This window comes from Urocitellus parryii, chromosome 11 (assembly GCF_045843805.1).
Source record: "Urocitellus parryii isolate mUroPar1 chromosome 11, mUroPar1.hap1, whole genome shotgun sequence".
NCBI classification, from domain to species: domain Eukaryota; kingdom Metazoa; phylum Chordata; class Mammalia; order Rodentia; family Sciuridae; genus Urocitellus; species Urocitellus parryii.
This window is the reverse complement of record NC_135541.1, coordinates 13,888,335-13,914,558: the sequence shown is the minus strand read 5'-3', so window position 1 is coordinate 13,914,558 and position 26,224 is coordinate 13,888,335. Positions and strand designations below refer to the sequence as shown.

The 26,224-nt window shown below is 49.0% G+C and overlaps 2 protein-coding genes across 2 annotated transcripts in view; both read left to right on the top strand.

The window, feature by feature from the left end:
- Positions 1-4,858: 4,858 nt before the first annotated feature.
- Htr1d (5-hydroxytryptamine receptor 1D) lies at positions 4,859-6,001 on the top strand. Its single transcript, XM_026403580.2, has one exon. The coding sequence runs from the start codon at positions 4,859-4,861 to the stop codon at positions 5,999-6,001; it is 1,143 nt and encodes a 380-aa protein (XP_026259365.1).
- Positions 6,002-24,935: 18,934 nt separating this feature from the next.
- Positions 24,936-26,224, top strand: part of Luzp1 (leucine zipper protein 1) — a 91,805-nt gene continuing 90,516 nt past the window's right edge. Inside the window, exon 1 of the mRNA XM_026403621.2 lies at positions 24,936-25,005. The gene's annotated coding sequence lies outside the window, so the exon portion shown is untranslated. The remainder of the gene's footprint in view (positions 25,006-26,224) is intronic.

Here is a 26,224-nt window from a genome sequence, read left to right as displayed (position 1 = left end):
GTAGCGCGCTCGCCTCACATGTGTGCGGCCTGGGTTCGATCCTCAGCACCACATACAAACAAAGAAGTTTGTGTCTGCTGAAAACTAAAAAATAAATATTAAAAAAAAATTTTTTTCTCTCTCTCTCTTAAAAAAAGAAAGAAAGAAAGAAAAAAGAAACAGGGTCTCCCTAGGTTGCTCAGGTCTTGCTAAGTTTCTGAGGCTGGCTTTGAACTTGAGATCCTCCTGCTTCAGCCTCCTGAGCTTCTAGGGTTACGGGTGTGACCCACTGTGCCTGGCCCTCTACCTGTTTCTGATTTCTTGTGTCCTACCTTACAGGGAAGCCTGCAAGGTACCTTCCTTCTCTGAGTCAGGCGGTTCTTCTCTCTCTCAGTTTCTTTGCCTGCCCCACTCTCCTGCTGATCTCCGATCTCTGAAGATCTGTTTTCATTTACAAACATATCATTCCCTACATATGTATGTATGCTTGTAGTATGTGTGTGTATATGTATGCATGTATGTAGTGTGTATACACACACGTAAGTATATATTATATGTAAAGTTTGGAGAATAATAATAAATGCCCATTTACCCACCACCACTTTTAAAAAATAGAACATTGGGGCTGGGAATGGGCATGTTGGTAGAGTGCTTCCCTAATGTATAAGGGCCCTGGGTTCCATCCCAAGCACCACACATACACACACACACATATACACACACGCGAGCACACACAATCATTCAAACAATTTTGACAGCCTTAAGACCCTTCATGATTACATTCTCACATCCTTTTCCGTCCAGGGGTAACCAATATCAGTTTATCACTTGCTTTTCCTGTGGTCTTGCCACATGTATTTCTCCTTTGAAAAAGTCTATTTCTTCTTTTTGTAATACTGGAGATTGAACCAGGGGGGCCCAGCTATATGCCCGGTCCTTTTTATTTTTATTTTTAAAATTTTGAGTCTTGCTAAATGGCTAAGGCTGGCTTCCTGTGATCCTCCTGCCTCAGCCTCCTGAGTTACTAGGATTGTAGGAGTGCGTTACCACTCCCTGCGGTTTCTTTTCTTTTTGACTTTGGCACTCAGTCTTGTTTGTGAAAATCCCCATTTGATGGGTTTAGCTTTGTCTATGCTGTTTGGCTTCTCATAGCCCTCCATCATAGGGATGTGCCACATTGTACCATGTTGCTGTTGCTGGGTGCCTGTGCTGTTTCTGACTTGCTTACAGTCGTGCTACCAAGATCCTCCTGTTTCTGTCTGATGCACAGAAGCTTCTCTGCTGTGCATTACCCAGGAGTGCAAGTACTGGGTCATGAGTTAGTTATCACAACTCTAGTTTTATAATTGTTTGCTAACAGGGCTTCCCCGGTTTATACTCAACTCTTGGCAGGGGACAGTTCCTCTTGCTCCCCACTCTTATTGACTGACACCATGTCATCAGATTAAAAATCGCTTGCCTACCTGCTGCGTGGAAATGGCTCTCGCTGTCACGTGTATTTTCTAGGGAAAGAGAGAGAGTTGCTCACAGAGCCGAGGCATCTGTCTCCACGGGCAGCATAATGGCAGGACCCCCAGCTTTGTTCAGGATGGGGAAGGACAGCAGCAGGAAAGGAGGGGGACTGCCTCAGAATCCCTGCGCTTCCTGCGAAGCTCCAGCCCAAGTGTCCTCACCACTCTGCTCCTGTCCTTCCTCCCAGGATGTCACCAGGGCTTGCTCATCGGCCAGCCTCTCAGGCCTCTCTGAGCCCACGCCTTGCACTGAGATGAGCTCACTGGAATGCCCGGAGCCCATGACCGCATGAGCTTGTGGGCAGGCCCAGCAGCCTCCGTGGGAAATGCCGGCACCTCACTCGCCCAGGCTGTCTGGAGGGAAGAAAATTCCACACAGTCCAACTGGACTTCACATCTTCTCTGTGAACCAAAGTGGGAGGGACAACAGCCAGAGGCTTTGGAGGGGAGCCTGGGATGATTGAGGGCAGGAGGACAGCCTGTGGTCCCCTATCACCTCGGGGACCCAAAACCATTCCTGGAGGCTTTTCTGCCTGAATTTCAGCTCTGTGGAGAGGGGTGGGGGTTTGAGAGCTCAGGACCCAGTTCTTCCACTTCCAGCTGGGTGACTTTGGATAGGTGACATCACCTCTCTGAGCATCCATTGGCCCATTTATAAGTTGGGGACCATTTTGCCCCCTTGACAGGTTGGGTGACTCTTCGTCCCAGGACTGACTCAGTGCCTGGACCCATAGCAAGAGTTTCACAAAAAAAAATATATTATCTTTCAAATTTTGGGATATGTTTTGGGGTTGATAGCTTAGAATTAGTTTTCTTACATTGAAGCTTTATCCCTTCTCCAGGAGGATATATCTTTAAGATGAAGCACCCACAAGATTGAGAAATGGGAGAGAATATCACATTGCAGATTTAGCTTCTGAATGTTTTCAAATCAATCCATCCAGACAGACTGACCTTCCTAACAAAGCCCTGAGCTGAACTCAGGGGGTACAACAGTAATGATTCTTGACATTGCTCAGCTCTTTACTGGGTACCCAGGACCGGCCTTGCCAGGAGCAGTGTAAGTTCCCAGCATCCCTGGGAGGCAGGTTGGGTGGCCACTGTTTGGCCACTGTTCAGGGAAGGAAACCTGAGACTCAGAGAGGAGAAGGGATTTTCCCAAGGCTGCACAGTAAGTCTGGAGAGCAGAGATTAGAGCCCAGGCGGTCCCAGCCCAAACCAGACTTTCCCTGTGCCCTGCTGCCTCCCCAGCCCTGCCCTGTCCCTTCCCTGCACCAGCTGGGTCCTGAGTCTCAGCTCTTTTGGCTTCTCTGCTCTTTACACTTCAGCCAGCATGGTCATTTGGCCAGACCTGGCCCTTTCTGACTTCTGGGGCTTTGCTCTTGCCCCTTTAACTATCAGGAATGCTAGCCTTCCCAGACTTTTCCTGAATTTAGCCAGGAACAAGATGTTGTTCTTAAGAATGAGGTGAGGCTGGACATGGTGGCGCATGACTGCAATCCCAGCAATTTAGGAGGCTGAGGCAGGAGATCACAAGTTCAAGGGCAGCCTGGGCAATTTAGGAAGACTGTGTAAAAATTAAAATATATATATATATAAAAATAAAAAATAAAAACATCTGGAAATGTAGCTCAGTGGTAAAGTGCCTCTGTTCAATCCCCATTATCAAGGGGTAAAAAAGAAAAGGATGATGTGGTGGGAGTGGGTGATGGATGGAATCTTTGAGATACGTGGTTGAAAAATATTCAAACTATGAAACAAATTCATATATAATCCTAATGATCAAATGTTTTCAAGTGTGTGTAGATAAATTCTAAAGTGGTCAAGCATTCCTGGGTTAAATCCCTAGTACCCAACCGGCCCCAAAAAAATTCAAATGTATTTTCTGGACTTGAACTTTCATCACAAAAATGCCCAGGGATTTAAATGTTTGCAGTTCACGTCTTTGCTTAACAAAAAAGTATTCTGTTATTTTTTTGACTGTTTATTTGTTTGTTCTAAGGGTCATTCATGCTCCTCCAGAAAATTTGGAAAATTCAAATGAATATAAAAAATGTCACCCCCCCCCCCACACACACACACACATACACTCCCTTGGGAAATACATTGTGGCGAGCTGGTGTTTTTTCTGGTGGCTTTTGTTTCTCTCCCTGTCACAGTTTGGTTTGGCTTGTTTTCATTGCTGAGTAAATAGAAGGATGTTTTCTGATTCTTTCTGATTCATGATTTACAGAACTGATTTCTCATACTTGCAACAAGCCTGCGATACTTCCAGCTCTGTGATACCTTGTCCCCTGTGGGAATCCTGGGGGTGGGCATATCACCCTCTGCTCTGACACCTTTGAAAAGGCAGTTTCAGGTCACTGTTGCCAGCCTTAGAGACAGTGTCCTTCTACCTGATAATTTCAGCTTTCAGAATTGTCCTTCTAGAACCTAACTCTTCACTTCTTTCTTTTTTAAAGCCCAGAGCTCCTGAACATGCGGCCCTCAGGATGAACCCACAGTGATCCGTGTGTTTCGCCACTTCCTGCTCCTGCATTCTTCTGTCCTGGTAACAGGAATGTTCTGTCTGTTCAGGCTCAAAACATTCAGTGGAACCAGAACCAAAGCTAAGCGTCCCTCAGGATGTGTCAAGATCAATCTGGGGGAACCGAACGGCTGATTTACTGTCTCTCTGACTCAGCGGATGCTTCTTTTTGAGTCTAGTTTTAAAAACTCCAGAACCTTCTCTGATCAGGGATGGGGAAATTTTGAAGCTTTTATTCAACACATTGATGTCTCCAGCTTTGAAAAGAGCCAAAATGCCAAAAGCCAGAATCCCAGAGCCCTGCCCACACTTCTGTGAGACCCTGATCATTGTCTAACAAATTCAGCATGTGTCCACTGGGCTGCACCATCTGCTGGGCAAAGTTCCAGAATGGCCAGACATGTCAGGATTCATCTGTTTTAGGAAAGACCTATAACTACCAGCTAGGAGTCGATTTGGTTTTTCTTTCTTTATTTTTTGGTTCTGGGGTTGAAGCCAGGGGTGCTTAACCACTGAGCCACACCCCCAGCCCTTTTAATTTATTTTTTATTTTGAGACAGGATCTCACTCAGTTGTTTAGGGCCTCACTAAGTTACTGAGGTTGGCTGTGAACTTTCGATCCTCCTGCCTCAGCCTCCCAAGCTGCTGGGATTACAGGGGTGCACCCCTGCACCTGGCCTTGGTGTTCTAGCCAAGTCTGCAGGTCCTTTCAAGGTGGTCTGTTCTGATGGATGGCCCCTACCAGCATGAAGCCAAAAGATGACCTTACTCTGTAGGCCAGGCGACTGGGAAAGAAGGAGCCTTGTGTGTGGAAGTCTGCAAGGAGAGCGAGCCACCTAGCATGGCCCCGCCCAACCAGTCAGTAGAAGGCTTTCTCCAGGAGGCCTCCAACAGATCCCTGAACACCACGGAAACCCCGGAGGCCTGGGATTCAGGGATCCTACAGGCGCTCAAGATCTCCCTGGCCGTGGTCCTTTCCATCATCACGCTGGCCACCCTCCTGTCCAACGCCTTTGTACTGACCACCATCCTGCACACCAGAAAGCTGCACACCCCGGCCAACTATCTCATTGGCTCCCTGGCCACCACTGACCTCCTGGTTTCCATCTTGGTCATGCCCATCAGCATCGCCTATACCATTACCCGCACTTGGAACTTTGGCCAAATCCTGTGTGACATCTGGGTGTCTTCTGACATCACGTGCTGCACCGCCTCCATCCTGCACCTCTGCGTCATTGCTCTGGACCGGTACTGGGCCATCACTGACGCCCTGGAGTACAGTAAGCGCCGGACGGCTGGCCACGCGGCTGCCATGATCGCCGTGGTCTGGGTCATCTCCATCTGCATCTCCATCCCACCCCTCTTCTGGCGGCAGGCCAAGGCTCAGGAGGAGATGTCCGACTGCCTGGTGAACACGTCTCAGATCTCCTACACCATCTACTCCACCTGCGGGGCCTTCTACATCCCGTCCATCTTGCTCATCATCCTCTACGGCCGGATCTACCTGGCCGCCAGGAGCCGCATCCTGAACCCGCCCTCGCTCTATGGCAAGCGCTTCACCACGGCGCAGCTCATCACGGGCTCCGCGGGCTCCTCGCTCTGCTCGCTCAACCCCAGTCTCCACGAGGGCCACTCGCACGCGGCCGGCTCCCCGCTCTTCTTCAACCACGTGAAGGTCAGGCTCGCCGACAGCGTCCTGGAGCGCAAGAGGATTTCTGCTGCTCGGGAGAGGAAAGCCACCAAGACGCTGGGGATCATTCTGGGGGCCTTCATCGTCTGCTGGCTGCCCTTCTTCGTGGCCTCCTTGGTCCTCCCCATCTGCCGGGACGCCTGCTGGCTCCACCCCGCCCTCTTTGACTTCTTCACCTGGCTGGGCTATTTCAACTCGCTCATCAACCCCATCGTCTACACCGTGTTCAATGAAGACTTCCGCCACGCGTTCCAGAAAGTGGTCCACGTCCGAAGGGCCTCCGAGTCTCATTAGGTGGCGACTCTTGTTCAATCTTTGGGGTCCTGTGACTCCGTTGGGATTGTCTTTTAAACTTTTTTTTTTTTCCCTCCTCCCCTGGGACCTGGGTTGATTCATGATCTCTTGGGTCAATCAACAGAATTATTCTGAGTTCTATTTCCTGGGTCTTGACTTCTGAGCCACCCAAAGCTGGGCCACTGGGTGAAAGGGGAGAGGACTGAATGAAGACTTCCCCTGACCTCATATTTTCGTGGTTCTTCCGGGGTTGAAAGACACATGACCCACCGGATTCAGGTGAGAAACTCTCTGACTCTGTAGAAAAGACCCTGGGCTCAGAGGGAAGGCTTCCGTGTCCATCTGAAATTTGTTATGGGGGCTCAGTGAAGGATAAGATTAATGGCCTGAATTGAAAGAGAATTTGGAGCCAGGATGGAGGAGTCTCCATCCCCTGTAGCTTCTTGATTAGAAACCCATACCCAGGCTGGGCCCGGTGGCGTACACCTGTAGTCCCACCACTGGGGAGGCTGAGGCAGGAGGATCACAAGTTCAAAGTCAGCCTCAGCAATTTTAGTGATGCCCTGAGCAACATAGTGAGATCCTGTCTCAAAAAAAAAAAAAAAAAATTAAAGGGCTGGGGATGCAGCTTAGTGGTAAAGCACACCTAGGTTCAACCCCCACTACCAAAAAGAAAATAATGCCCAAGAATGTCTTCTACAACATCCTCCTTTCCCTGTCATCCATGAGTAGTCCAGTGACTTGGAGAGAAACTCAGAAGGTAGGGATAGGGGAATGGGATGATGGGGACTGGATTGACTACCCCTCAGCCTTCTTTCTCCCCCAATATCCCTGCCCCATGTTAATGTTCTGAGGTTGAAACTCCTGATCACTCCACTCATGCAGATCAACAGGCTTTGGACCCACCACCATTCTCTGAGCAGAACAGCATTCTCATTTTTTTTCTGGATTCTTTTTTTTTTTTTTTTTACATCCTGTTCTCAATAGAGACCTTAAGATGTTGAGTCTTATTAAATAAAGAGCATGAGACATCATGACGTGTCAAGTCTTTGGATAATTTTCCCCACTCTGGATATAGAAACTGTCAACTCAATTCAGTTTTCAGCATTTACTGAGCACCCACCACATGCCAGGCCCTGTGCGCTGGTCTTGATATTTGGTCTATGAGTCTCATAGCAATGAGCAGCAGTATGGCATGACAATTGAGAACTCTGGATCTGGGGCTGGTGATGTGGCTCAGTGGTACAGCACTTGACTAGCATGTGTGAGGTCCTGGGTCCAATTCTCAGTAGCTACACACACACACCCCTCAGAACCTGAGGCCGGGGCTGGGGAAGTGGCTTGGGGCTGGGGATGTGGCTCAAGTGGTAGTGCGCTCGCCTGGCATGCATTCGGCCCGGGTTCGATCCTCAGCACCACATACAAACAAAGATGTTGTGTCCGCCGATAACTGAAAGATAAATATTAAAAGATTCTCTCTCTCTCTCTCTCTCTCTCTCTTAAAAAAGACGTTTAAAAAAAACAAAAAAACTGAGGCCTCAGTTCAAATCCAAGTGCTGGCAATTTCTAGCTGGGCAAACCTGGACCCATTTCTTAATCCCTCTTTACCTCATTTTCTGAAACTATAAAATAGGGATAAAAATAGTATGCATAAATTAATATAGTGCCTGGCGTGAGAGTGCTTGTCATTTTAGAGATATAGGAATCGACCTGCTCAAGGTCAGGCAGCAATGAAAGATAAGGCGGGGAAGAGGCCGTGAGGCCTCTGCGGGGACAAGGAACAAGGAACAAGGGGACAAGAAAACCAGGGATGGAGAAAAGAGCAGGAGCAGAGCTTGGAGACCTGTCACACTTGGTGGGACCCTGGGAGAAGAGTGAGAGCAAGAACATGGATGTCAGGAAGGGAGGGGCAGGCCTGGTGGGGAGCAGGTGTCTGCCCGGAGGACTCTTGTGCTGGCCTGAAGTTATGCTGGACAGGTCACAGTGTGTCCCTGGACCATCTGTCTGTTCCAGAATCTCCCACAGAGCTTGTTGACAGTGGATACCTGAATCAGAACCTCTGGCAGTGAGGCCCAAGAGTCCGCTGTTGATTTTTGAGACAGGGGTCTTGCTGTGTTCCCCAGGCTGGTCTTGAACTCCTGGGCTCAAGCAATCCTCCTACCTCAACCTCTCAGGTAGCTGGACCACAGGCACATGCCACCATGCATGCTAAGAGTCTGCTTTTAAATAAGCCTCTCCCACTTCCTGAGCTAGGTGACTGCTGTGTCTCTAAAGTTAGGGAACAACCGAGTTAGTGTGTTGGCCACCCTAAGGCCAGAGACACCTCTCAGCCCACTCTTCTCTATACCTGGCCTGGCTTCCCTATCTTCCTCTAAGCTTGGCTGGTCCCTTCCATTCTGCTTTAGGTCACCCTCCTAATCTGAGAAAGATCAGGAATTCAGAGAACAGACAAGTAATGGTGAACAGGATGGCTCATTGGCAAAGGGCGCCTGCTTTGATGTCAGGCATACCTGGGATTGCATACCAGTTCTGGAACTTATCGGCCTTGTGACCTAGGGAAAATCACCTAACTTCTCTGTGTGCTTCGGTTTCTTCATCTATTAAATGTGATTGTCAGTACATAACTCATCAGGCTTTTATGAAGATTAAATGAGGTAGTGGTTGCAAAGTTCTTTGTTCAGTAAAATGTCACCAGTTACTGTTTGAGAACTTTGAGCCAATTATAAAAAGAGAAGCTCAAATATCACCTCCTCAGAAGCTCTTCCTGACTAGACCAAAGGTTGAGAAAACAACTTCATCAAGATATAATTCACATGCCATACAGTCCATGAATTTAAAGTGCATTTAATGAGCTGGGTGTGGTAGTGCACACCTGTAATCCCAGTGACTTGGGAAGCTGAGGCAGGAGGATTGCAAGTTCTAGGCCAGCCTCAGCAACTTAGTGAGCCCTAAGCAACTTAGCAAGATCTTGTCTCAAAAGCAAAAATAAAAAAGAGCTGGGGATGTGGCTCAATGGGAAAGAACCCCCCCCCCCGGGTTCAATCCCCAGTGCTAAAAAAAAAAAAAAAGTACATTTAATTGTTGTGAGTGAATTCACAGAATTCTGCAACCATCATTACAGTTACCAATAGAACATTTTCATCAGCCATAAAGAAACCCTGCACTCTCCCAGCTATCACCCCCAGCCCTCCACACTCCCAGCCCCAGCAGCCTCACCCATTTCCAGTCTCTGTAGATTTCCCTAAGCTGGATATTCCCTATAAATAGACTCCTACGGTGAGTGATTTTTGTGTCTTGGCTTTCTTTACTCTAGTGGCTCATCCATAGTGTAGCACGTATCAGTATTACATTCCTTTTTAATGCTGTATAATATTCCACTGTATGGCCATTTTATTTATCCATTCATCAATTATGGACATTTGGATTGTTTCCACTTTGGGGCTACTATAAACAAGGCTATGAACATTCATGTACAACTTTTCATGTGGACATAAGTTTTTGTTCTCTTGGGTGTCTACTTAGGAATGGAATTGCTAGAACATACAACTCTATTTGCCCTTCTGGGGAAATGCCAGACTGCTTTCCAAAGTGTCTATACCAATTTGCCTTCCTATTAGCAGTATGTAAGGATTCCAGTTTGTCACCTCCTTACTGGAACTTGTCATCACCTACTTATTTATTTACTTATTTTTGGTACTGGGGATTGAATTCAAGGGCACTTCACCACTGAGCTGTATCCGCACCCCAGCCATTTTGAGACAGGGTCCTGCTAAGTTGCCCAGGATGGCCTCCAACTTGCCTCAGCCTCCCGAGTCACTTAGTTTACAGACATGCACCACTGTACCCAGCTTGTCTTTAAAAATTTAAGAGCCGATGAACTGACCCTAGGGCTGGAGCCTCACATATCAGGAGATTGGTCAGGTAGGACTGGGCCAGGCAGGTGAGAGTGCGTGAGGCAAGAGGCTAGTGGCTGGCCAGCCCCAGTGTTCCAGAGGAATCAGCTGGGCTGGCCCCTTAGCCTGTCCTCAGCCCAGTCCTCTGTCCTTCAGATACCCTCCTCCTCCAGGCACTACACTCTGAGAGTCCAAGGAGAAGGACGCTTTCTGGTCTTGGTCATTATTACCATTCAACTGCAGGCTTGGCTCTCACTTCTGGAGAATTGCACTCATTAGGTCACATGAAGGTCAACTTAGAAATAAGTGTGTGGGATTGCGGACGTGGCTCAGTGGCAAAGAGCTTGCCTGGCACGTGTGAGGCCCTGGGTTCCAGCCCCAGTACTGCAAAACAAAACAAAACAAAACAAACTTCCCAAAACATGTTGCCCAGGGTCATAGAGGAAGCCTGAGTTGGGGACCTTTCTCTTCTTTGCGCTCCATCCCTGTGTCATAGATACACTCAGAGCTTGCCCGTGGTGATGCTGGGGGAGATAGGAACTCAGGACTCAGGACTAGGCTAATTTCTGTTATTGGCAAATATAGCAGACCTGCAGGGTACCCACCTCGCAGCCAATTCTATTCTTTGCTCACAGTTTATTTACTGGAAAAATTATTTATATATACTTTTTTTTTCCTTTGAGATGGGCTCTCACTGTGTGGCCTAGGTTGGCCTTGAACTCCTGGGTTCAAGTGGGCTTCAACCTCCTTGAAGTAGCTGGGTACGTAGCCCTGTCTCCAGCTTCCCAGGCCAGTTGAAATGGCAATGAGGCTGGGCATGGTGGGGCATTCCTATAATCCCAGCAACTCAGGAGGCTGAGACAGGAGGATCACAAGTTTGAGGCCAGCCTCAGACACATAGCAAGACCCAGTCTCAAAATAAAAAATAAAAAGAGCTGAAGATGTGGCTCTATGGTAAAACCCCTCTGGGTTCAATCCCCAGTACCAAAAAATAATAAACAAATAGCAATGGGCTCTGCCTTCCAGAATGTGAATCCTGAAGTTTGAATATCTGGGCACCATTGACACAGCCCTCCTGCTCTCACCACAGTCTCACGTGCCACTCTGCCCTGTAATCCCGCAGCAGACTATGAACCCTGCTGGGGTTCTCATCGATCTTTGTACTCTTAGTACCTGGAACACAGCCAGCATTTATTGAGCTCTGACTGTGTACCCAGGTATGCCCTAAGCATTTTATGAGCCTTAACTTGCGTGAAGCTGCTCCTTTTATTAAATCTCCAGATGAGGAACTGGAAGCCCCAGAAGATCAATAATTTCCTGTGTCACTGATAGTTAAGTGTGGAGCCCGAATTCAGCCAGACAGTGGCACCCCAGAATCCATGCTTTTAGCCCCAAGAGGATGTGACCAGGGCCAAATGGCTGTGAGGGGCAAGGAAGAAGTGTAGGTTTGTGAATCAGTCTGATGCAGCTGTCTGTCCCAGTTTTTCCATTTGCTTGATGTCTGTCTGCCTCAGTTTGTTCTTCTGGCCCCCATGGCTAACAATTGTGCCGACCTCACAGGCAGGCGGCTGGGACTGGTACTGTACCTGACACTGCAGCCTTCAAATCCAAACGTGACTAGGCCACACTTTACTCACAAGGAACTAATTAATTTTAAAAACCAAACAAACTCGGTGTAACCTTGCAAACCACAAAACAAGTCTGTGAGCCAGGTTTGGCCCTTGGGCTACCAGTTGGCACCCTCTGCTCTTGGCTCATTTCTGCCCTCCATATGGCCGCTGGATCCTTCACGGAGCTCCCAGTTCATCCTGGGACCAAAGGGCAAGAAACAGGTTCAAGCCAGACAGCGGGTCCTCCACCGTGCCTGGCCCTGCCCCACCCCCCTCAGTTCTCTCTGGTGCTATTCCAGCTCATCATCCTGTTAAAGGAAGATGGATTGGGAGGGACAGAGGGGACAGTGTTTGGTTTACAGTCACTGGAAAGACCAAATGCAAGCAGTCCCCCCATCTGGGGGTCTTAGTGTATTGATGTGCTTTTCCAGGACCCCTGAATTTTGCTTCCAAGGGCAGGAGCAGGGGTTCCAGACATGGTGGATATCAGTCAGGAGGGGATCTTCAAGATCATCCAGGATAACCCCAATCAGATCACCAACATCAGAGCAGCGGCACATACATTCCAATTGTTTAACTCCCTGATCCCCCAACAACTTTGTATAGCAAGAACTGCTGTGATTCTCCATTTTACAGATGGGTAGAAGGAGGCTCAGAATGGCTACTAATCCGCTCAAGGTATCACTGCAACTAAATAGCAAAGCCAGGATTCATGTCTGAGCAGTGGCATCCGAGAGCCAGCACCCCTAGCTATTCGCTTACACCATTTAGTCACATAGGTGCCAAGTGTTTGACCCCTCAGTGTTCCCACCAAGTATCCTTGAATGTCTGTTCACACTCTGTCATTTACCCAGAGTTAACCCAGAACGATCCAGACACTAGGGTTTGCACTAGGCACTATTCCCCCGCCCCCTATTGGCCCCTGGTACTGGGTATTGAGCCCAGGGGCCCCCTGCTACTGAGCTACATCCCCAGCTCTTTTTATTTTGGGACAGGGTCTTGCTAAGTTTCCCAGGCTGGCCATGAACTTGTGATCCTTCTGCTTCAGCTTCCCAAGTTCATGGGATTAAAGGCATGAGTCATCACACCTGGCTGCACTCAGCATTTTAAAAATACTTTTAGGGATTGAACCCAGGGTTGCTCTACCACTGAGCTACATCCCCAGCCTTTTTTATTTTATTTTATTTTTAATTTTGAGATAGGATCTCGCTAAATTAACCAGGCTGGCCTTGAATTTGTGATCTTCCTGCCTCAGCCTCTCAAGTAGCTGGGATTATAGGTGTCTACCACTGTGTTCCATGTCATACCCACTTTATGCATGACAAAACCGAGGCTTAAAGTGGTGAAGGAAATTGCCAAGGTTACAGAGCTATAGGGGACAGACCGAGATTAAATGCAGGTCTGTTCTTTATCCTGTTCAGACTAAAATCTCCCTGTGGATTTGGAGGAAGGAAAATCTCTCTCCCTGATGGCCAGCCCTTGGCACCTAGTTTTTCAAACCCTTTTCCCCAGATGCTGTCTTCAGATATTTAAATGTCAATATATATACCCCTTGAGACATATCAGAGTCAATATTCTGGCTCCTTCAAATGTTCCCCATAAAAAGTAATTTTGAGGTCCTCCTCCCCAGCCATCTTGTTCATCCTGCTATGAATGAGTTATGCTTCCTTCATATCCCATTCAATGTTTTGGTTTAAAAATGGGGCACAGCACTCCAGATATGAGCAGAAAGACTGTCACCTCCTCCATTGTACATATAGTGCCTCTATTAATACAGTTCCTAAGCACAATAAAGCATCTCCTTTGTACAAAGCACTGCCTCATCTCAGGAGGGATAGTGATTGAGCCAGCAACTCCTGCCCTCCTGGACGTTTTTTGGGGTATTGGGGATTGAACATTTAACCACTGAGCTAAGCCCCACTCTTTCTTTTGAGAAAGGGTCGTGCTAAGTTGCTTAGGGCCTTACTAAGTTGCTGAGGCTGGCTTTGAACTTGGGATCCTCGGCCTCAGCCTCCTGAGTTGCTGGCATTACAGGCATGTGCCACCATACCTGGCCCTCCTGGACCTCATATTCTGCTCATTCAGCTAAGGGAGTCATTTTAGATCCTACAATGTCAGAGCTGGTAAAACCCATTCCCTTCCTGCCCTTTTTATATAGTAAGAACCCGATCCCAGAGGGACCTTAGAGAGGGTTGTAGATTTGGATGAGAATTTTGCCACTGAGAATTTTGCTAAATCCCCTAGACCTTCAGTTGGTCTCAGAGCTGTCCTAAATCCTGATCCATTCCAGGTGTGTCCACCAGGTGGCGGAGAGGCATTGGGAAAGGGACAAATTTAAGTGGGTGAACACTTTCTTCATTCAGGGAAATTGTCACTAGTGGGTGGAGACAATTGGGTGGGAAGTCTGTGTGAGCTCTGGGCTAGCACTGGGACAACTGTATACATTATAGACATATACAGAGGTGAATTCTGCCTCATTCAAGGAGATAGCATGGGGGGAGTGGTTAAAAGATAGAACACAGGCTTTGACAGCTGGGTACCTCCCTGACACCTTGCTCATACCTGTTGCAACTGGCATGTAGAATTGGGTGCAAGATAAGCTCATCATTTCCCAGTCATCTGCACAGAACTAGAGGTTGCTGGCGTTCTCTTCTTAGAGGGATGGTGGGCAGAGGACGTCAGCAGATAGCAGGGAGGTGATTTCTGTCACCACCCCAGAAGGTGTGGCTACTGGAGTCACAATCTCCCAGCTCAGTTTAGGCCCCAAAATTGATTCACCCACACAGGGAAGTGAAGCTCAAAGGTTCTGAGGCTGGAAACTATGAACAGTTTTGGGTGCTGGGGACCAAGAGGGCCTGAGAGGACAGAGGGTTGGAGAAGAGGTAGGCTGGGCCTTGGGGACTCATCCAAGCTGTCTACTCTGAACTTTAACCTGGGAGCAACAGGGAGGTATTGAAGATTGAGAGGCGTGGGGTGGTGTTGAAGGGAGGGGTGGAGGGAGAAGCCCAGAGGCCCAGAGGCCAACCAGGAGGCTGTGCAAAGATGAGGCGCAGGCTGGACAGGGGAATGACGATGGAGGCTGGTTTTCCACCCATCCACGGCTTCTCATCAGCCCCGGGCACCCCCCTGAAACTTGTTTGGCTGTGAGACAGCTCCCACAGGGTAAGGGGCTGCCCTGGAGCCAGGGAGGAGGGTTGGGTCGTCCCAGCAGCAGGTGTGTCCCAGCAGCAGGTGTGTCCCGGACCATCTTTGATATGAACAGCCTAGGAAGAGGGAAACGGGATCCTGGGTCAGGTTAGAGGGTGTAGTCCAGTGGTCAGGAGCACATGAGGCTGCCAGGTCCCAGCTCTGCTCAATCTCTGCTGTGTGACCACAGCCAGGTCACTTTGCCAATCTGAGCCTTAGTTTTCTTTCTTTCTTTTCTTTTTCTTTCTTTTCTTTTTCTTTTTTTTTTTTTTTTTTTTTGGTGTGTGTGTGGTGCTGGGGATTGAACCCAGGGCTTTGTGCATGCAAGGCAAGCCCTCCACCAACTGAGCTGTATCCCCAGGCCTGAGCCTTAGTTTTCATGTATGTAAAGTGCAATTAAGAAGGAGGATCCCCTGCTGAGGCTCTGGTGGGGCTGCAGAAGTGCATGTGTATAAAGCTGTGCCAGCACTAGGTGCCTAGGGAGCACCCAACGAAGCAGCAAGTCAGGCTCTCGGTGCTCCTCAGGGGCAGTCTGGGGCTGTGGCAGGTCACTCTGGTGCTGCAGTACCTCTTCAGGCCAGGGTGACTCCAAAACCCGGCCAGCCTGGGCTGGCACCACACTGAATGAGGCCAAGGGAATTCCAGTCAGAAGCAAAGAAGTGATACTTTGCTCAGCCCAGGGCCGTGTTCTGCTGGAAGTGTTCCGTGACTTTTCCCAGCTTTTTAAACATTGGAAACTAGTCTTACTCCGGGGATTCTCGGTGAGGGTCCCTGTTTTATTTTGTTATTTTTTCCCCTTCTTTTGTGGGTGTGTGTACCAAAGGCTTCCTATAATGTCAATTATTGTAATGCTTTTTTTTTTGAAGGGGGGGTACCAGGGATTGAACTCAGGGGCACTAAACCACCGAGCCACATCCCCAGCCCTGTTTTGTATTTTATTTAGAGACAGGGTCTCACTGAGTTGCTTAGCCCCTCACCGTTGCCGAGGCTGGCTTTGATCCTCCTGCCTCAGCCTATGGAGCTGTTAGGATTACAGGTGTGCACTGCTGTACCCAGCTGGGATAAATGTTTTATATGCATCATTTCATGTAGTCTTTACGACAACTCTCTTAGATAAGTCCTATTTGTTATTTTAAATTTTTATTTTTATTTTTATTTATTTATTTATTTGTTTTTGAAATCTGTAAGAACAAGTTTCAATTAGAACCAGTCAGGGGGCTGGGGATGTGGCTCAAGCGGTAGTGCGCTCGCCTGGCATGCGTGCGGCCCGGGTTCGATCCTCAGCACCACATACCAACAAAGATGTTGTGTCCACCAATAACTAAAAAATAAATATTAAAAAAGATTCTCTCTCTCTCAAAAAAAAAATAGAAGATGTTATTTAAAAAAAAAAAAAAAGAACCAAGTACCAAAGTGACACAGAGTTGCCAGGGATCTTTAGCATGCCTTTATTTATTTATTTATTTATTTTAAAGAGAGAGCGAGAGAGATAGAGAGAGAGAGAATTTTTAATATTTATTTTTCAGTTTTTGGTGAATACAACATCTTTGTATGTGGTGCTGAGGATCGAACCCAGGCCGCACGCATGCCATTAAATTTTTATTTTTGTACTGGGGATTGAACTCAGGGGCACTTAACCACTGAGCCACATCTACAGCCCTTTTTATTTTTTATTATGAGACAGAGTCTTGCTAAATTGCTTAGGGCCTTGCTAAATTGCTGAAGCTGACCTTGAACTTGTGATACTCCTGCGTCAGCCTCCTGAGCCGCTGGGATTACAAGTGTATGCCACTGCACCTGGACCAATTTGTTATTATTGTCACTGTATGGATGACAAAACTGAGGCTGTAGGAAGTTAACAAAGGTACCTGGATCTGTCCGGTACCAACTCCTTCACCCCTTACCACTACATTTTCCTGGCCTATGGACAGGTCATCACAAAGACGCTAGTGCCCTAGGTTACACCAGCACCCTGCCCCTGCAGATTACCCAGTGAATACAATACCAATATCTGTCTGTATTACAAGGCAATAAAAGAAGAATGTAACATGGTCCAGCATTAGTCACAACACTCTGACTGAGGCACTTTCCATTTTCTAGTGAGGGCTCCTTATAGAATACTCTCCTCTGAGAGTTTAGTGCAGGGAAAACTTGTCTCTCAAATCACTGGCCTGGTCCTTCCAATCACATCACAATAGTTAATTCACCCTTCCTTGTACTGGAGATTGAACCCAGGGCCTCACCCATGCACATGCTAAGCACACTCTCTACCACTGAGCTACAACCCCAGCCCCGATAGTTAATTCTTATATACAATTTACCACATGCCAGGTCCGTTATCAGAACTGAAGGTGGTCAGGTGCAGGGGCACACTGCGTAATCCCAGTAACTCTGGAGGCTGAGGCAGGAGGATTGCATGTTCCAGGTCAGCCTAGGCAACTCAGTAAGATGCCGTCTCAGAATAAAAAATACAAAGAGAAAGGGGGATGTAACTCAGTGGTAGAGCACCCTGGGCTCAAAACCTAATATCACCAAAAACAAGCTAACAAACCAACTGAACATGTTTTGATTCATTTAATCCTCCCAATGATCCAAAATGTTATTATTATACCATTGCCATTTTTCAGAGGAAGAAACAGAAGCCCAGATAAATTCATTAACTGCTTAAGGTCATGTGACTAGTAACTGGTCTGACATAGCGGACTCCAGGGTCTGTATGCTCTACACATGTTTAGTACTTTCTATACAATTGGAAGCACATCCTGTTTCCTTCTTCACTTGGACTGCCAGGGAACTCAGAGCCAAGGCTTTTGCTCTATCACAATTGCTATCCTTAGAAAACCCAGCCTAGGGCTGGGGATGTGGCTCAAGCGGTAGTGCGCTCGCCTGGCATGAGTGCGGCCCGGGTTCGATCCTCAGCACCACATACCAACAAAGATGTTGTGTCCGCCGAGAACTAAAAAATAAATATTAAAAAAAAATTCTCTCTCTCTCTCTCTCTCTCCTCTCTCACTCTCTCTTTAAAACAAACAAACAAACAAACAAACAAAAAAACAAAAAAAAAAAAAAAAAAAACCCAGCCTAGCATTTCTGCTGTATTTAGTCAATTTTTCATTTCCTTTCCTCTTTCTTCATTGGCGTTCTGCCCAGGCTTTCATCACTCCTTGATTCTTGCTCTTTATTGATAAATGATCTTGAGGCTACAGTGGAAACCACCTCAAAACCCTTTTTGGAATAGGAGGACATAATACATTAATGAGATGAACAGAGACTTTCTGATCCGCTGAGCCAGCTGGACACAGTCGGCACTAGATGGGTGTCTTTGAGTGTCTTCCATGTGAACAACACGATGTTCCCTTACATGGTGGATAACGGTGAACTCAAGCTGATCCTGCATCAATGAAGTTATATTAACTCCTGTCAGAGACAAATCCTCAAATCTCAATGCCTGAATATCATACAAGTTAGTTCAATGTGTGCCCCATGCAGTTGAGTGACTAAGAGAGACGCAAGTTGACTAAGGCCTTGCCACGTTCTATATGTGGCTTCCAAGGTCACCCTGATGTTGGCATCCGGTAGGAGATGGGAGGGAAAAGAGAAAGTATGCATATTTGTAACCATGTTGGCTTGAAGGCAGCACCCATCATCTCTGCCTATATCCTGTTGGTGAAAACTAGTCACACACCTAATTGCAAATTGGAAAAAATGTAGTTTGAGTTGCTTCTCTCTAAAACAATTCTATCCATGGAAGGGGACATCTTTGGAGAATAGTTGACATTGTTCCAGTGCACTAAGAACTTAAAATTATTGAACCATTCATGCTTATAAAATGGCTAAAAATAATGCTGAGATATATGTAGTGACCTGCGGTAAGAAAGGAAATGATCTTGCCTTTCTTACAAGGAACCAGGGACCAAAGGGAGCCCTTACAGTTTAAACCAAATTTATTTGTCCACAGGGATATTATGGGAGAGGGAGGGAGTTCTTTGTGATGGGGAATAGTCAACCAGAGGTTGGATTTTCACTTGGCTGAAGATTCTAGAAGTCAGGTTAGATGCCCCCATACCCAGCCTTCTGAGTTTGAGCTTCTGTGCTGGGTTCCATAGTCATCCCTGTGTACCTACTTTGGACCAAAGTCAAGGTCTTGGCCCACAGGTTACTCAGTTATAGAGGGGAAACTACATAGTGCCATGGGCTGAGCTCTGGAAGCAGGGGACAGGAAAAAGATTCCTAGCTCCGTTACTTTGTAGCTGTGTGATGTTAAAGAAGCCAGTCGGCCTCTCTGGTTCTCATTTTCCTCACTTAGAAAACAGGAACCATAGTTATGTTCATACAAAACATATGGCGCAGTGCCCGTGGATGGTAGGCGCTCTATCTTACTGGCAGTAAGGTGTCCAGGATGACTTTGGGTAGGTGCCCTCATTCTGTGCAGCCTCGGTTTTCTCGTCCGTCGGATGGAGTCGAGGAACTTACATCACGGGGTTGGAATCCCGCTGTGGTGTGGGGTCTGGAGCCTGCCATTTGGTCTCGGGCTTGGCTTGCTCGTGGGATAAGTGGGTCGCCCCACGCCCAGCGGGGAGGGCTGAGCCGTGAGGCGCGGCCTTCGCGCGGTTCCCGGCACCGAGCAGGAACCGGGGTTCCCAAGGACGCGATTTCCTGGCGGCGCTCCCGGGGAAGGAGGTCTGCGCAGGGTCCCAGCCCCCGGCGGGTCCCGCTCAGGAAACGCCGAGAGAAAGCCAGGAACCAGGCCGGCCAGGCCCGCGGCCCCGCCGCGCCGTCCCTCCTCCCGGCCTTGGGCTGCAGGAAGCCGGCTGGCGGGAACGCCCTGCCCGGGCTGGAAGGGCCGAGCGCGCCGCCCGCCGCTCCCAGGCCGCGGCGCGGAGCTGTCACTGCGGCAGACGCGCCCGCCGCGCCGCGCCGCAGTCCGCGCTGCGCTGCACCAAGTGCGGGGCCCGGGCGGCGGCCGCGCGGGGCGAGTCCTCGGCGCCCTCGGCCGCGGCAGGGCCCCCCGCTGGGGCTGGGGAGGGAGGACCGCGGGGGCGTGCAGCGCTCTGGGGGGAGGTGAGACGCGAGGCCCGGGAGGTGAGTGTCCAAGGTCATGGCTAGGAGACGGTACAGCCCGGATCCCACGCGCGCGGTCTGTTGGACTCACGAGTTTGTGCCTGGAGTCTGTGGTTCGGGTCCAGATTCTTCAGAGTTTGGGGTGGGGGTTCAGGTTCTTGGGGAACCTCAACGACAGATACAAAACTGGAGACTACAGTGCTGGACAGACCTTCCTCCCTTCTCACCAGTAAGAGCCAAGGAAGAAAAAGACAGGGGGAGGTAAGAGGCAGGACTTTCAAGAAGACTTCGGGCATTAGAGTCAGGCATTCCTGGGCTAAAATCCTAGCTTTTCCATTTACCAGCTCTGTGACCTTGAGCAGTTTCCTTACCCTCTCTGAGCCTCTAGGCCACCTCCTTCTGGAAGCTTTCCCTGCCTACTAGATTCAGTTAGGTCCCCACTCTGCATTTCTCAATCCCTCGTAGAACATGGCCTGATCCCTTGTGGTACTTAGTACAACTGTTATAAAGTCATTCTGTTTAAAGTTGTCAGGTCTCTCCACTTCACCAGGCCCAAGATCCAGGTCTGTGTAGTGTGCCTGGCACATGTTGGGCCCTTGGCCATTTGTTGTGAAACAAATGACAGTGAAGGAATAGAGGGGTGCAAGCCAGATCCTGCACTGGGGGCTGAAAGGCATCAGAAATGAATAGGCATCATTCCTGTGTTTGAGGAGGTCCCAGGCTAGTGGAGGAAATGAAATGGATTTGGAGCAAAGGAGATTGACCTGAGTGCACTAAGGAGGTTAAACAGTAATAGAGAGAAACACCAACTTGGAGGGCAAGGAGGAGTGAGACCCAGTTTCCAAAGAAACAATGGCTTTCCTTTTTATTATGGGTTTCAACCTGCAGCATGCTGAATTTGCATAAAATATCTGTGTTATACCTTTTTCCTTCAGGGGTGGGGAAACTGCTGCTAAGAGAGTTCAGTGACTTGCCCAGGGCTACCAGGCCAATAATGACCTCCTGATCTAATTAGCACAGCTCATTAGCTTTGGAATACAGGCCACTTCCTCCAGGACTTGGGCTTTGATGTTGCTGCAGGTCTTGGTTTAGATCCCACTAGATTTGTGGCTTTGGGCAAGTTACTTTACTTCTCAGAAACTTGTTTTCCTAATCTGCAAGATAACAGTAATGATCCCCTATAACCTAAGAGATAGTACATGTAAATTACCCATCATGATTCTCTGTATATGGTAGAGACTTCATAAATGTTTGTGGAATGAATAAATGAAATGCATGTAAGGTTGGGTGCCCTGATATGTGAGGGGACTTAAAATCATGCCATTTGGGGGTTAGCAAAGGAAGGGAGGGTGATTTTATCCCTTCCTACTCTCACTTTTTATGATGCCTATGAGACTTTGCTACTGGCCTCGACCATATTGTGTTATTATTTATTGTTTGCAGACCAACAAAAGTGAACCAATCCTAGCATGGTTAGCATTCTTTTTTATATATGATTTTCTGCCTTTTTTTTTCTGATGACAAAGAAATGCATGCTGCTTGTAATACATTTACATTGCAGAAATACGTCGAGGGAAAAATGAAAGTGCAAGTTTAGGCACAGTAGACACAAGATGCTGACCTATTGTTATTCTTTGTGAGGGGAGGGAAAGGGCTAATTTTATGTGTCAGTGTAACTGGGCTCAGGGATGCCTACATCCCTGCTGGTGTGTCTGTGAGGGAGTTTCCAGAATAGATTAGTATTTAAATAGGTAGACTGAGTAAGTGGTAAATGGTGTAGCTGAGATTTGAATAGTAATCTTACTATTATTTTTTGCTGCTGGAAATTGAACCCAGGGCCTTGCACATACTAAGCATCTGCTCTACCACTGATCTACACTCTTCTAGTCCCTGGGATTTGAAACTTGGTTTGCCAAAACTTTTTTTTTTTTTTAATATTTATTTATTTATTTGTTATTGGCAGACACAACATCTTTGTTTGTATGTGGTGCTGGAGGATCGAACCCGGGCCGCACGCATGCCAGGCGAGCGCGCTACCGCTTGAGCCACATCCCCAGCCCCATTGCCAAAACTTTTGCTGTGAATGAATAAGGTGTTGATAGGGTCCTGCATCCTGGGGGGGGGGGATGAGGAAGAGTTCTGTTTTCAGAATCTTTCCCTGGAACCCCACAAAGAATGAGATGGAACCCACAGAACTTTCTGTGGCAGTGTGCACAGTTGCCCTGTAGCTGTATTTTTATTCCCTTTACTCCCTTTTAGCATTCGGAAAAGTCTTTCAAAGTTCTTACTATACACACCCATAGAAAAACAGCAAAAGGAAACAAGGTGAAAGCTCTCTATTTTGTTCTTTATAGTTTCCACATTTTTCTATGTATAGACTAAGCATATATTATAAATTACAACAATGGAATCCTGTTACACCTGAGAGTCCTGCAAACTTTCTCTTTTCCCTTAAAAATATCCAGTAGACATCTTTTTTTTTTCCTATTCATGCAAAGTTCCTTTAATTTTTTTTGGTTGTAAATGGACAGAATACTTTTATTTATTTAAAAAAAATTTTTATTTGGTATTGCTGAGAATTGAACCCAGTGCCTCACATGTGCTATGCAAGTACTGTGCCACTGAGCTACAGCCCCAGCCCCCTCTACTGTTCCTTTTACTGATAGGTCTCTTGAGGGCAGGACTATTATTTAGCCCAACTTCCAGCCTAGAGGCCTACACATGGGGGACTTACTGGGAGGACATGTGGAAATTCTAACAGCAATCACCATGTCTTGGCATGAACTGGGTGCTTGGATCTGAACTAAGTTCTTCCACATGTTATTTCATTCAATCTTCAACAACCATTGTGTGAGATAGGTACATAATTATTCCCATTTTGCAGATGAGAAACTGAGATGCAGAGACTTGAAAGCTCAAGGTTAAACAATGGGTCAGTAGTAAAGCTACAATTGGGGTCCTGATTTGTCCTGTGCCAACTCTTTTTTTTTTTAAATTTTTTATTTAGGTGGACACAATATCTTTATTTTACATTTATGTGGTGCTGAGGATTGAACCCAGTGCCTTGTGGGTGCTAAGCGAGCACTCTATCACTGAGCCACGACCCCAGCCCACTGTGCCAACTCTTTTGCTGTGAATTAATGAACAAATAGTTGATGGAGTCCTGTGTGGGTGAAGTGGAGGGGGGCAGGTTCTCTCTTCTGAGGGTTTGCAGTTCTTGGAGTCAGTGTCAGAAGGGACTCAGGAAAGGCTTTCTGTGTCTGCAGCAATTCTGTGGTCATGCTCCCTTTTCATGGGGAGTAGAATTTTTGAATCTCCTATTCTAAAAATAAGCCACAATTTGTAGGGGCCTTTGAGGACTAGCCCAGGCATTTCAGGGCGGCTATTTGCCTGTCCGCAGCGCAGGAAATTAATCAGAACCCCAAAGCTCTTCCCTTCTTTCCACAGCCCAGTGCTCTGGAAACGCCCAATGCTTTGCGGCAGCTCTCCTGGAGGACTGCAGAGATGCCAAGGGCAGTTTAACACAGATCCGTCTTTCTGTAAAGCACGTGAGAGGAGAAAGGCACCAGGCAGAAAAGGGTCAGCTCTGCCGAAAAGAACCTTCAGAGAGAACTCGCAGCTGTCCTCCACTTGGAGGGGTGCTGAGTGACAGATGCCCTGGGGCCTCAGATGTGACTGCAGAATCCACCTGGTGCTGGTTCCTGTTCCAATGGCAATGCTTTGTAGGGCTACTTTAAGCAAGTCTCTCCTAGTTTAGGCCCTTAAAGTCTTCCACTATGAAATGATTGGGTGGATTAACATAGGTGTGGTGTGTGAGGAGCAGGAAATAGTATTGATGATAGTGATAACACTGAAAATAGGAATGACATCTGCATCAACTGTGGAGCACTGTGCCTGGTGCTTTCGCGTAGTATTACCTGTAATTTGAAAACAAACACGACCAGGACCATATTATTATTTCCATTTTACACAGGAGGAGACTGAGGCTGAGAACAGGTATGCACAAGAACATGGGTATGTGACCCCAGGGTTTTCTGGCAACAGATCTTGAGCTCCACAAACAAGTGTGGTTTCTGACCTTCAGAAAGTGCTAAGAAACAAAGGGGAGGTTCCTTTGATACAAGTTGTAATGTGCCCATGCCCATGTGAGAGTTCAACTCAATGCCACTGAATATTCAGAGCAGGGAAGACCGGCTTCTCGCTGAAAGAAACTAGGAGGGCTGTGTGTTGAGATGAGACAGCAAGGGAAGAGTTATGAGCAAAGGGGCAGATGTGGGAAAACAGTGGGTGTGCTGCGGGAAGTTTAGATAAACTTTAGAGAGGCTGTGAGAGTGTGTGTGTGCATGTGTGCACCTAAAGGTAGGAAGTGATCATACCAGTCCAGGGTTTTGGCCTTTATTCCACAGGCAATAAAGAGCTTACACAAGAGATGTCTTAAGAGACCAACCATGCTGCTGTACTAAGAGAGGAAACCGCTCTCAGTGCATCTGTGTCCCAGCTTGTGGATGCCACTGCCTGCCAGTGCGTGGGAGGGCATCTGCAGGAAGAGGGTGTCTTTGGCTTGTGTTCTGCTGGGTGTAGGTCTTTAGCTCTTTCAAAGTCCTCCTCTCACCTTCTCTGGGCCCTAGGTGCTTTGCACATAGTAGGCCCACAGAAAGTATGTCATAAAATCCTTGGAGGGATTTCTAAGATCATAGAGTCTTTGCTTCTTCCCATTTTAAAGAAGGTTAAAGTAGGGAACATAGATGGGAAAGGACTTTTCTAGGCTCACATGATGAATTAGAGCTGGGGAACTGGAATTCATGCCCTCTGAGTCTACCCAGGGTTCCTTTTCTACATTTCCTGAGTAACAGAAGCAGTATTTGTTGAGTGATTACTCCATACCAGGGCCTGGGCTAAGCACTTTCCATGGATCATCTCATTTAATCCTCACAATCCCCTGAGTGCTTCTTGAGAGCTGGGAATCTTGCCTTTCATTTGGATTTCCCAAAGGGCCTAGCACCTGCCCTGGGCACCTACCTAGGGAGGCAATAAAAACTTGGGAGGGTGGAGTCCTGTGCTAAGGGAAAAGCAGGAGGGGAGGGCGGGGCCTGAAGACAACCCGCCCCCCACGACATGCCCCGCCTCCCGGAACGCTGACGTCACCATCGCCCCGCCCCTCATTGTCAGTCCCCGGGAGCCCGAGGAGGCGCCGGCCGCTGGGAGCCTAGCGCGGAGCCCCGAGAAGGCGGGAGCGCGGGCCGGAGTCGCGGAGGTGAGGGGTCCGTGGGGGAGGTGGCGGGAACGCGGCGCCGGGCCGGGGCGAGGAGGGCGGCCGGAGGGGGCAGCCGGCCCGCGGAGGGGTCGGGACTGCGGGGCGACGGGGCAGAGCCGGCGGCGCACCGGGGAGGGATGGGGTGTGGGGCGGGAGAGTTTGGGTGGCTTTGGGAGGACGCGCTCGGGAGGGGAGGTCTTCTGGGGCGAGACTGGAGAGTGTTTTCGGAGTTGGCGGAAGAGAATCTGAGGAGATTTTTCCCCCGGAGGGGGAGGGAAGGGTCCGAGGAGACTTCTTGGTGCGAGCGGGAAACTGAGGAGAGGCGTTGGGGGCCGCGGCGGCGGAGAGGTCCTCGGGCCCGGGGAGAGTTTCGGGCCGGGTGGCCGGCGGGGAGGCGCGGGGCGCGGGTCTGTGGGGGCGGGGAGGCGCGCGGGTCGGGGCCGGCCCGGCCGCCGGGGAGGGGGCTGCGCGGGGCCCGCGGGCACCGGGAGGAAGGAAGTGATCAGACAGGAAGGGCCGGAGCTCGGCCGGGAGGCGGAGGGCGGCCTGGGAGCGCGGCGGCCGGCGTGCGGGACCCGGCTGCGGGCCGCCGGGGAGGGGTCCCGCGCCGCAGCTGTCGACCGCGCCGCGGCGTCCCGGGCGCTGCTGGTCTCGCGGCCAGACTGCCGGGCCGGGAAGGAATTCGAGGCATTCGCTTTGTTTAAGTTGCCAGTAGACAGTCCTGAGGACTAATTAATGGTGGAATCTGCAGGGGGACGCGGCAAAGCGGGCCGCCCCCCGCCCGCAGCCGCCGCCGGCGCGGTGAACTTTCCGCAGCGCGCGGCCCGCCTCCCTGCGCACCCCCGCCCGGCCGCCCGCGGGAGGGAGCCATGGCTTCCCGAAGCGCAGGAATGAAGTGCGGTTTCTGGGCCGGTGGCCTCTGGCTGCCGAGGCTGCCGGCAGGGAAGCCGGCGTCCCGGGGCGGCGGGGCGGGGGCTTCGCCGAGCCACCCGGCAGAGACCTCTCTGAGGTGCCTGCGGTTTCTGCTAATTACCTCCGAGGAGGATTTGCCGGCCGAGAAAGACCATCTTGCTTTGGAGCATCTGTTTCTTCATCGCGTCAGCCCCTTTCCTAACACTGCAGAGCTTGTTGTGGCTTGTTTCGGAAATGCCGAGGCCAGTGCTCACACTTGAGGGTGGGAGAAGGGAAGAGAATAGGCACCCCCCCCAAAAAAAGAAAA